This window comes from Thunnus thynnus, chromosome 17 (genome assembly GCF_963924715.1).
Source record: "Thunnus thynnus chromosome 17, fThuThy2.1, whole genome shotgun sequence".
Taxonomy (NCBI): domain Eukaryota; kingdom Metazoa; phylum Chordata; class Actinopteri; order Scombriformes; family Scombridae; genus Thunnus; species Thunnus thynnus.
The window spans coordinates 5,005,155-5,017,276 of record NC_089533.1 but is presented as its reverse complement, the minus strand read 5'-3'; the positions used below and the strand labels follow the sequence as shown (position 1 = coordinate 5,017,276).

At 40.8% G+C, this 12,122-nt stretch overlaps 1 protein-coding gene across 1 annotated transcript; it reads right to left on the bottom strand.

The window, feature by feature from the left end:
* Positions 1-1,038: 1,038 nt before the first annotated feature.
* Positions 1,039-12,118, bottom strand: LOC137201015 (myosin heavy chain, fast skeletal muscle-like). Its single transcript, XM_067615822.1, has 40 exons — positions 12,063-12,118; positions 11,720-11,942; positions 11,444-11,587; positions 11,121-11,277; positions 10,972-10,999; positions 10,773-10,884; positions 10,596-10,688; positions 10,442-10,505; positions 10,194-10,292; positions 9,981-10,084; positions 9,744-9,882; positions 9,514-9,632; positions 9,257-9,406; positions 9,005-9,175; positions 8,608-8,914; positions 8,404-8,471; positions 8,214-8,301; positions 8,008-8,125; positions 7,778-7,901; positions 7,545-7,681; positions 7,161-7,416; positions 6,621-6,863; positions 6,332-6,508; positions 6,063-6,212; positions 5,860-5,946; positions 5,373-5,762; positions 5,146-5,272; positions 4,958-5,076; positions 4,102-4,298; positions 3,798-3,981; positions 3,542-3,707; positions 3,277-3,401; positions 2,820-3,128; positions 2,537-2,740; positions 2,324-2,449; positions 2,026-2,196; positions 1,786-1,890; positions 1,608-1,703; positions 1,368-1,505; positions 1,039-1,151 (listed from the first exon to the last, which is right to left on the bottom strand). Exons 2-40 carry the CDS (start codon positions 11,921-11,923, stop codon positions 1,134-1,136), a joined length of 5,814 nt encoding a protein of 1,937 aa, XP_067471923.1. The 5' UTR covers positions 11,924-11,942; positions 12,063-12,118; the 3' UTR covers positions 1,039-1,133.
* Between the last annotated feature and the right edge of the window lie 4 nt (positions 12,119-12,122).

Genomic DNA, 12,122 nt, shown 5'->3' with positions numbered 1-12,122 from the left:
GTACTGCACATGGGGAGCAACTGTCCAAGATAATTCTGCAGTTAGGGCAGCAAATTGGAGCATCTGTTACTTCTCAGTTGATTGCTAATGGCTCCATTCAGCAAGTGAACAACTCCACTCATATTAATCATCCCAAACTCCCTCCCATGGGTTCAGTATTGGCACAACCAGTTGCAGTACACTTGATCTGTCCAAAGTGAATCTGGTAGTGAAACCAGATATCAAAGAACCCTCCATATTTAGAGGAGATCACACAGACAAATATGAGTGGATAGAGGTGATGACGGCCTATCTATGCAAGAGACATGTTGAAACAGAGCAATGTTTTGGGGAAATAATGGAAAGACTTGCAGGCAAAGTTAAGGAAATAGTCAAAGTGTCAGTGAGAAACAGCCCCTACAATCTTGAGTGTAACCCTGATGCAGTTTTGAATATTCTTAAACAGCACTTTGGTGAAGCCATCTCCTCATCAACTCCCCTATTTGACTTCTACGCCACCTTGCCAAGCACTGGTGAGACTGCGTTTGATTATTGGCTCCGGCTTAATGAAAATATGGAGCATGTTGTTGTCTGTCTAAATCGGAGAGGTCGCTCAGTTGACGAACCAGGACTTGAAGTATCAATGCAATTCATCCGTCATTGCCCTTATGAGCTCCTAGCCACAGGACTTTCACTTGTAAAGAAGTATTTTTACATTGCTGTATTGGTACTTTTACTTAAGTAAAGGATTTGAGCACTTCTTCCACCACTGAAAACAAAAGATATACAATATTTGGTAAGTAAAATCTTGAACACAAGACACAATGTATTTTTACAACGTGCTGCTTAGTTAATTTAAGGATCTGAATACTTCCTCACGGTGGGCAACGAGTTCTGTTTAGTCATATAGTATCTTATATAGGCAAACTTGATTCTACATAGTCAAAGTGTGACCAGTGATTCTGCTATTATACCACAAGACATTACAGCTGCTCTACTTAGTTGCATCTCTGTCTAGGAGTAATTGTTTCAAACAGGAAAAAAAGACAGAATCCAGGATTGCAATGATCATCTTTATTGACATGTCAAAGAGACCTCAACCATATGTTCATATTTTATGAACTTTGTTAAAGGCCTAAACTCTATGATGACCTTTATTCAGCATGTTCACCCTGAAAAAAGAAGTGAAAATACATAAGCAACAGCGAAAGTTCAAATCTATGAAACAAACTGCCTTATAAGTTGTCTTCCATCTTCATGTGGAAGTATGTAATCATTTGAGTACTATAAGGTTGGATATTGATTTACAATATCAAAAGTGCACAGCATCAAATCATTCTAAAAAGATTTGATATTGTGACCCTGCAAACAACATAGAACAAATTTACCTTTCCATGATGATGATCACGGCTCTTTGCTCTCAGCTTGTTGACCTGGGACTCAGCGATGTCAGCGCGCTCCTGAGCTTCCTCCATCTCATGCTGGACCTTCCTGTACCTGGACAAGTGAGTGTTGGCCTGCTCCTCCTGTGAAGGGTGAAGGGAGTAATATTCATATAGTTACAAGACAAATTATATCATTATTGATCCAAGTGTAGATGATTGATCATATCAACGTATTTGACTTACAGCCTCCTCAGCCTGTCTCTTGTAAGACTTGACTTTGAGCTGCAGCTTATCCACCAGATCCTGAAGTCTGTGCACATTCTTCTTGTCCTCCTCAGTCTGCACAGATAAATGCTTGTAAGTGATGATAAATGGAGAATTAAGAGATATTAAGGTAGTTTTTATTTAAAGTAGGAAATACCTGGTAGGTCAGCTCCTTCACTCTTCTTTCATATTTGCGGACTCCTTTAATAGCATCAGCTCCACGTCTCGATTCGGCGTCCACTTCACTTTCTAGCTCACGCACCTGAAAAGAGATGATAAATGATCCATCAGTATTATCTACAAAGATCACAATCAATCTAAATACACATAGAATTTATTTCACGCATTGAAAGTGTGATGTGCTTCCAGAAAATGACCATTTATATACAGTGCATACCCTTGACTCTAGTTTCTGGAGCTGCTTCTTGCCACCCTTCATGGCGAGGGCCTCAGCCTCATCCAGACGGTGCTGCAGGTCCTTGACTGAGACCTCCAGGTTCTTCTTCATCCGCTCCAGGTGAGCACTGGTGTCCTGCTCCTTCTTCAGCTCCTCAGCCATCATGGCAGCCTGAAATGAAGAGAAGTTTTCTAATTCAAATTTAAGTTATAATGAGCTTATTATATTATAAGTGTAAGGCAGTATACAAAAATATTAAATTACTCATAAAATTGAAGAGTTAGAAGTGTAAACTCACATCAGTGATAGCCTTTTTGGCTTTATCCTCAGCATTTCTTGCTTCCTGAATAGAATCATCCACTTCACCCTGAATATGTACAAGGTCAGCCTCCAGCTTCTTCTTGGTGTTGATAAGACTGGTGTTCTGAATATTAAAAAAGTCACATTTGTTATGTATATTCATTATGTTTTACGTATAAATGCAGTTTCTTGTGAATCACTGAAGACAAACCTGTGAGTGAAGCAGTCCGACACGCTCGCTAGCATCAACTAACTCCTGCTCAGCCACTTTGCGTCCTCTCTCTGTCTGCTCCAGAGCGGCTCTCAGCTCCTCAATCTCAGCCAGCATCAGGCCATTCCTGCGCTCCACCATGGCAACCTGCTCCTTCATGTCTTCATGTCCTCTGACAGCATCGTCAAGGTGCAGTTGGGCATCCTGACAACATGTGGACGAAAAAAAGTTAATTTTCTTTGCTTTTCAACATTTTTTTACTCATTGATCAGATAAAGCTCACCTTGAGCTGTCCCTGGACATTCCTCAGTTGTTTCTGGGATTCAGTAGCCTGCCTGTTGGCATGGCTCAGCTGAATCTCCATCTCATTCAGGTCTCCCTCCATCTTCTTCTTGATTCTCAGGGCATCATTCCTGCTCCTGACCTCAGCATCGAGAGTGCTCTGCATGGAGTCAATCACCCTCTGGCTATTCCTCTTGATTTGCTCCATCTCCTCGTCCTTTTCTGCAAGCTTCCTGTCAACCTCACTTTTGATCTGGTTAAGCTCAAGCTGAACACGGAGAATCTTGGCCTCCTCGTGCTCCAATGTACCCTTAAGGAAAAAGTTGAACATGTACCCAAAGGTTACCAGTCTGTCTCAGAAACATTTAAGAAAAATTCAAATGAATACATGCCATTAAATACACATGCTGTTGTATTTTATCATATAAGTCATCTAATACTGTCATTTAGATTTTTACCTCTGCTTCCTCCAGTGCTGTCTGAATTTCAGTCTTCTCAGTCTCCACGTGCTTCTTGGCTTTCTCCAGCTCATGGATGCTCTTTCCAGTCTCACCAATCTGTTCAGTCAGGTCTGAGATCTCCTCTGTAGAACAACCAAAGCCAAAATTCAGTTTAGAGAAACTTGCAGGATACATTATACCTAGGAAATTAGGTTTTACCACCACAAAACCTCATGACCTACACCTATAGAGGTAAACATTACATAAAGTGACATTGACATACGCTGCAGGTTCTTGTTCTCTCTCTTCATGGTCTCCAGATGATCCAGCGCCTCCTCGTAAGAGTTCTTCATCTTGAACAGTTCAGTGCTGAGAGAGCGAGCCTCCTTCTGGGCTCCTTCCAGCTCTGACTGGCCCTCCTCGTATTTCTGTTTCCAGTCTGCAAGGACCTAAAATTATATAAATGAGTAAAAATTAGCATTTACATTAATGTAATTATGTTTAAATACATTTCTTTTTCTTTCCTCATAACCATTTACCTTATCAAAGTTCCTCTGCTTCTTGTCAAGGTTGGCAGCCAGACTATTAGCTCTCTCTACATCAATCATGAGGTCCTCCACCTCACCCTGTAGCCTCTGCTTGGTCTTCTCCAAAGAGGCACACTTTGAGTTCACAGCCTCAATGGACTCCTCAGCGTCCTGCAGACGCTGGGCAAGCTTTTTCCTGCAGTGAGCAAGTATTTTCTTGTACTTAATTGCACATATAGATCACAAACTGTCTGAAAAGCAAAAAAAAGTGATCAAAAATGATTTATATATGAAAGAGTAGAAAGGTTTTACATACTTGGCTTCCTCCAGCTCCTCAGTGCGCTGGATAGCATCAGTCTCATATTTGGTTCTCCACTGAGCCACCTCACTGTTGGCCTTGGACATTCCTCGCTGCAGCTCACCTTTAGCTTCCTGCTCCTCCTCATACTGCTCTCTGAGCAGATCACAGTCATGGCGAGCTGACTGAACAGCGTGGGCCAGGGCGTTCTTGGCCTAACAAACACGGCAAGAGACATTTTCATTCATCTATGTATCAGAAATACTTTGTAAATAGGTTCTCTAAGTTAAAACAACTGCTTACGGCACCAGGGCTAAAAGTATCTTAGTAAATCTTCTTCAAAATGTTTTTTGTTGTCATAATCATTTTATTTATGTTATGGTGCATTTCATTCAAAGGATGGGCATTCTGACAATAGATTTTTTTCTCTACCCACAACTATCATCCAAACCCTTTAACTGTCCCATGCCTGTCTCTGCAAAATCCAACCTTTAACAGAGCTTTTCCTCAGAAAATGTTACTCGGCCAAAAGGAAATTAATTAAAAAAAACAAACAGAATCCATTAATATTATGATGCTAGAAAGCAAAGTTTATGTAAGAAAAATCAATTGACATCAATTTACTCTCTAATGGTTAAATATAGTTTATAATATATGGAAATAATGAGTCTTCCCATAGTTGTTTATCATTACTTTCCTTTCATGCTGACTGCTTCTGATATTTTATGTTTGACTGATGATTTAAAAGGAGGATTTTTCTGAGGTACTCAGATTTGGAAGATGATTGTGTTTGGGATGTTTCTAGTATATGAAATGGAGTACTCAGTTCCACCAGTATTAAAATCTAATAACAGGAGATATAAACATGTTATACCTTAATTTCCTCCTCAATATGCCTCTTGAGTTCCTCAATCTGCTGAGTGTAGGCCTGTTTGCCCCTGGTCAGCTGGGAAACAAGAGCATCTTTCTCCTCAATCTGGCGGGAGAACTCACCTGAATGACAAAATATAAATCAGTTTGTGAAAATGACAGACTCAGGTGGTTTTATTTTAGAAGACTCACCATTCTCCGTCTGGAGTCTTGCCCTCTGTCCATTAAGGTCATTCAGCTGGCGAACATGCTCATCATTTTTGGCCTTGAGCTCACTCAGCTGGTCCTCAATAGTTCTGCACATTTTTTCCAAGTTGCCCTATTAACAATAAATATATTATAAGGCAGCATTTACATGTTGATGTTTTTAAACATAAGGGTATAAAGCTAAAACCTTCACTTATAAAGAAAACACTTACTTTGGATTTAGCTACAGCCTCCATGTTACTGGAGAGGTCATCAATCTCCATCTTGTACTCGCTCTTCTCTTTTTCCAGCTTCTGCTTGACACGCTGGAGGTTGTCGATCTGCTCTCCCAGCTCTGCAACACTGTCGGCCTGCTTCTTGCGGAGAGATGCTGAGGTAGCTTCATGCTGCAGGGTGGACTCTTCGAGGTCACGTCGCAGCTTCTGGAACTCAGCCTCGCGCTTCTTGTTCATCTCAATCTGAGCAGCTGTTGCTCCACCAGCTTCCTCAAGCCTCTCGCTGATCTCCTCAAGTTCCCTGGAGAGGTCAGCCCTCTGCTTCTCCACCTTAGCCCGAGCAGCCCGCTCAGCCTCGATTTCTTCTTCCAGCTCCTCAATACGAGCCTAGGTTTAGGAATGTGAAGAAGAATTGTTGACTGGAACATACTGTAAAAAGTTGTTTTTCAGTCAGTGAGTGATAATATTCATGTCAAATACTAACCTGGAGTTCCTTTATCTTCTTCTGAAGCTGTGCACTAAGAGACTGTTCATCCTCAATCTTGCTGAGCAGCTGGCTGGTCTCAAACTCCTTCCTGGAAGAGGAAACAAACTGTTATTGCACTTACAGTGTTAGTTTTGACTCAGGATCATTGTGTTGCATTATGGCGATTGTTCAATGTAAGGATTAAAAATGAAAAAGAAAACTTGCTTCTTGATTTTCTCCTCAGATTGCTGCTTGTCATTCTCCAGATCCATTATGGATTCCTGGGCCAGTTTCAGATCTCCCTCAAGCTTCCTCTTGGCTCTCTCAAGGTCCATACGGAGCTTCTTCTCTTGCTCCAGTGATCCCTCAAGCTTTTGAGATAATATTATAATGTTGATATGAAATATGTTTTGTATTTTCATCATGGAATGTCAATTCTAACACACAAGCTACTAATACAAACGTGTTATCAAAAGCAATGTTTTCTCACATCGTCCACTTGCTGTTCCAGCTTTGTCTTGGCCTTGGTCAGAGTGTTGACTTTGTCTTCCTCTGCCTGGAGATCATCCAGTGTTTGCTGGTGAGCCTCTTGGAGGGCTTTCTTCTCCTTGGTCAACTTGGCAATAGACTCATCTTGAGTTGCCATCTCCTCTGTCAGGTTTTTCACCTGAAAGTGGCATGCAAGGTAATTTAAATGTCACTTAGAAAGGTATATATTTAAATAATGAATGGATATATTTTCCTCCTTTTGTATACATTTAGATTTCAGTTAAATTAACCTTGTTTTCAGTTGCATGTTTCTCCTTCTCCACTTTAGCCAAGGTGAGCTCCAAGTCATCAATATCTTTCTTCAGCTCAGAGCATTCATCCTCCAGCTTCCTCTTCTTGCCAGTCAGCTCAGCGTTGATTTCCTCTTCATCTTCCAGTCTCTCAGTCGTGTCTTTGAGTTTGGCCTCGAGTTGGATCTTGCTCTTAATCAGACCTTCACACCTTTCCTCAGCATCTGAGAGGTTCTCAGTTTCCTATATTTTGAACATACATGTGTTAGCCAATATACTGCTTTTTAGATTAACAATTAAGATATTAATTTCTTATTTAGTATTCCTTTAGCATACAATATTAATACTTATATAGTAGATTTCATTTGAATAAAGGCTAGACTTTGGCAAAGCGTGCATACAATGCATACACAAAATTTGAACTTCCTGAAGATCTGATAAATAAATTGTTATTCATTCTAAATTACTAAACATGTAATTAACTGTAGTAAATTATCACCAAAACAAAGAGAGGTATGTGTGCTTTTATATTCTACTCACAGAAGCTACTTGCAGTTGCAGGTCATTCTTTTCCTGCAGCAGAGAAACCATTTTCTCCTCCAGTTCCTTCTTCTTGGCCAGAGCAGTAGCCAGGTCTGTTTTCATCTTTTCATAGTTCTCCTTCATGTTCATCAGCTCCTTTTCAGTCTCAGCACTCTTCAGAAGTGGCTTGATCTTGAAGTACAGATTCATCCATGGCCAGTTTTTGACATTCATGAATGAACGGATATTGTACTGGATGGAGAAGATAGCCTCTCTGGAAAATAAATATGAATAAAGTGTTAATGTTACTGTAATGGGATTTTGTAAAACTTGTGATGATAATGTGACATTTTGACAATTAAAATTGACAGAACTGCTCCGTGTACTGTATGATAATCCTACCTCCTCTCCATCATCTTAACAAACTCCAGCCTCATGACGAATCCTCTGCAGAGAGCCTGAGTCATGGTCACCAGCGTAGCCAGTTTGTCATCTCTCATCTCCTCCAGCGTACCCAGCAGACCAGCTTTGAAGAACACCTGCATTGTCAGTTGAAGGAACTAAGTCATCAGCATACATGGATACCACAAGACATCTACACAAGTAAACACTGTTGACATTGTCTAAGAACATACCTTAGTGTGCCCAAACCTATACTGAGTGTGGTCAACATCAATGGAGCCTAGCAGCTTCTCTGAAGCTTTCTTGTTGTCAATGAACTGTCCCTCAGGGATGACACTGGCATTCAATACTTTGTATCTACAAGAGAAAATTATGTTGTTACCTACATTGACCCCACATCTTAGCCAGCTGTTTTAACTCGGCTGAGATCAACTTGACTTGTGTATACTGGAAATTGCATCACCTCTGCTTGAAGTCAGCGTAGAGGATTCTGCTGGGGAAGCCCTTTCTGCAGATTCTGATGCCTTCCAGCACACCGTTACACCTCAGCTGATGGATGACCAAGAAGTTCTCCATAAGACCTGAAAATAGCATACTTACAGTGTTAAAAATAATTCCTTCTAATACTTTATGCACAAAGTGCAAAAAGGTGGATTATTTGCTTCTTACCTGGGGTCTTTGTTTCATTGGGAATCAGGCAACGGACAAAATGAGGGTGAGTGCTCCTCAAGTTGGTCATCAGCTTGCCCAAGTTCTCCTGTGGATCAGGAGTAATCATTCAAAAATGTCCCTTTTAAGATACAATTGGAAAATTATTTCAAAATGGTATTTCACTGTTAACAAAGAAGGATTTACATACTCTGAAAAGAGCAGACACAGTCTGGAAGGAACCACCCTTCTTTTTCTTCTTGTGGCCGCCACCAGAATCTGTATTTCATAGTTTTAACAATTCCACTGAGTCATTGCTTTTGCTTTACCTGTTCAGTTTTATCTCCTCATGAAAACTGTATGTTACAGTAACATAAATGAATAGATTACCACTTTTTGCTGATTAGTTTCTTACCATCAGCTGAGGCATGGGCTGCATACAGAAGACCAAGCAGTTTGTTTGAGGACTTCTGGTAGAGCTGGACAACTGAGTCGTTCAGGGGGTCCTTGTTCTTGTCCAACCAGCCAGAGATATTGTAGTCCACTACACCAGCATAGTGAGCCAGGGAGAAGTGAGCCTCAGCCTTGCCCTTTGCAGGTTTTGGCTTCCCAAAAGCCTTGGTCTTGCCAAGATGCTGATCATGCAGCTTGTTCTTGAAAGTTGTGTCAGAGGCCTTGGGGAACATGCACTCCTCCTCAAGGATGGAGAAGATGCCCATTGGCTGAGAGGAAATAATGTCATATTGAAAAGAATCAATTATTTAGCCGGTACTCAGAAAGCAGGAATTCAGTTCTACCTGACTTTGTCTTACCTTCTCAATAAGCTCAATGCAGGCAGCCAAGTCCATACCGAAGTCAATGAACTCCCATTCAATTCCTTCTTTCTTGTACTCCTCTTGCTCCAGGACAAACATGTGGTGGTTGAAGAACTGTTGCAGTTTCTCATTTGTGAAGTTGATGCAGAGTTGCTCAAAGCTGTTGAACTGTGATTACAGAAATGTATTCAGTGGCATGTCAAAACAATGTTGATCTTTGAACTGCTCACATATTTTTCAACCACTCACATCGAAGATCTCAAATCCGGCGATATCCAACACTCCGATGAAGAACTGTCTTGGCTGCTTTGTGTCCAGCATCTCATTGATACGGATGACCATCCACAAGAACATTTTCTCATAGATAGACTTGCACAGAGCCATGACAGAATTGTTGACCTAGAAATACAGATTTTGTAATGAGCATTTCTCAGAATGATATTTTCATGTCAAAATGCAAACGTTGTCCTTTTTTTTTTTCAAACACTAAATTTTCTTAGTCTTACCTGTGGCACGGTTTGGCCTTTTGTCACCATCTCATTTCCGACCTTGACTCTGGGGTAGCACAGAGCTTTCAGCATATCAGCTGAGTTCAGGCCCAAGAGGTAGGCGATTTTATCAGCCTCTGATGGAAAAACAAACCTTTAGCTGTCAGTGAACTGGGACATATTTTAGCATTATACATTACACTGAAATCCTTGGTAGATTTGTTACAAGATGTTATCATCAGAATTACCCTCAGTGCCATCAGGTTCAGCCTGCTCCTCACGCTGCTTCTGCTTGAAATGCATGTTACCATGATGCATCGCAGCACCAGTCAGCTTGTAGATACCCAACTTCTCCTCAGCAGTGAAGCCCAAGATGTCAATAGCAGTCTGTGTTGTACATGAAAGAAAATAATTGTGAGTCGCAACAGTCTCGTTGAAGATTCTTAATTTTACATTCTTAAAATAATAACGATTGGGCGCTTTACATCTGTTGCAATGAACTCTTCTATATCATCGATGCTCTTGACAGTCACTTCACCCTGACTGATCATATGGTAATCATAGGGGTTGGTGGTGATCAGAAGAGCCTCTGCAAAAGATTTGAAGAAAAACACTTTTTAAATCCTGCAACATTCCTGGTGTTATTGTCTTAATTCTACCATTGTAATTGCTAATTGTTATATTCTGTCGCAACATACCCAGGAGCTCAGGCTTGTGGCCGGTCATCAGCTGATAGAAGATATGGTAGCTCCTCTCAGCAGACAACTGGAAGGTGACACGGGACTTCTCCAGCAGATCTAAGAATAACAAGGTCAGATTGAAGTATATTGCACACATGACATCATACAGTGGAAAGAACTGTGTATTAAACCTTTTTAAACCTAGCGTCATACCTAAGTGTAAATCCAAAACAAAGGTTCCTGCACAAAATGTAAAAATGACTTACATGTTTCAATATCAGCTGAGGCCAGTTTGCCAGTGGTTCCGAAGTGAATTCTGATGAATTTACCCTGAACATATCAGATTAATGTTAGCAGGAGTCTTCATATGTAGCCCAATAAGATTCTGTGAAGTTTATTCTTGGCCCTTTTAACACTTACAAAACGAGAAGAGTTGTCATTCCTCACAGTCTTGGCGTTACCATAGGCCTCCAGCAGAGGGTTGGCTGCAATGATTTGATCTTCCAGTGAACCCTACAAGAAGATATATGTATAGTATATAAACCATAAACAGGCAATTCTCCAACAAATGTTTTGAGTAAAGGCAACCAGTTTTACCTGCATCTTGCCAGCTTGTGCCTCTGCCTTCTTAGCTCCAGCCACTGCAATTGTTGCAAAATACTGGATGACACGCTTGGTGTTGACAGTCTTTCCTGCACCGGATTCTCCACTGGGGGAAGAGAAAGATACCTTGAGTGTTTTTTTCCATATCTGTAAATGTCATTTATAGTTATTCAGTTGCTTGTATATTACTCACGTAATAAGGATAGACTGGTTCTCACGATCTGAAATGAACAAATGATTTCATGTAATCTCTCAGTAAGTACCTTATACGGTACAAATATAAAAGACATATTTCATGTCATATCTGCTGTATCTCGTTTTGTGTTTCATAAAATATATTACCAGTGAGCATGAACTGATAGGCATTGTCAGAGATGGAGAAGATGTGGGGTGGTGCCTCAACCCTCTTCTTGCCTCTGTATGCTACCACAACCTCGGCATCGTACACAGGAAGCCACTTGTAGGGGTTCACGACGACACAGAAGAGGCCGGAGTAGGTCTGAAAAGAGAGGAGAATTCACTCTAAACTAAATCTAAACACATTGCCTCTACATTTGACAAATATATAATTTAAATTGAAGCTTCAAACATTACTGTGTATAAAGTTTTTTTATTGATGACCTGTGTGTATTCACTCTGATCTATGTATCAAGTTAAACACTCACGTAGATCATCCATGATGCAAAACGCTCTTTGAGGTTATACAACACAGCAGGCTCGTTGAGGTGGGTCATCATGGCCATGTCCTCAATTTTATCAAACTTTGGAGGGTTCATGGGATGGATGTCTTCCTCCTTTACAGTGAGAGTCTGAATGGGAAAAAAAGATCCATGAGATCCTCTTTCACTGTCATGGTCTCATAACAAATGGTGTAAAAAGTCTATCAAGGTTTTAAAAGGACTGTATGTCAAGTATTTCAAAGAAAGTATTCATTCACCTACCTTCCCCCCTTCAAGGGTTTCAACAGTGACCATTCCACCCTCTCGTTTGATGAGTTTACCCTTGAGGTACATCTCTTCAGGCTCAGCCACAAAGTATGCCGTTTTGGCATCAAACGGAGCGGTCTGAGCCTCAAGTCTCTCCCTCTCTGGCTTGCGGAGGTATATGGAAGCCTTGCCATATGATTCCATCTCTGCGTCTCCCATGATGGCGGTTTAGTTGGGACTGAAAACAAGATGAGTTCGAATTACATTAAATATATTTCATTCTGTTATAGTTTAAATGATTTACATGTAGTGTCTTTATTTGATATTATGGATCTTTGAGTTGTTTCTGACGTCTTACCCCCCTTTATCCCAGATGAGCAGCACAGTATCTGTTGTAGTCTGAGGATACTGTTAAAGA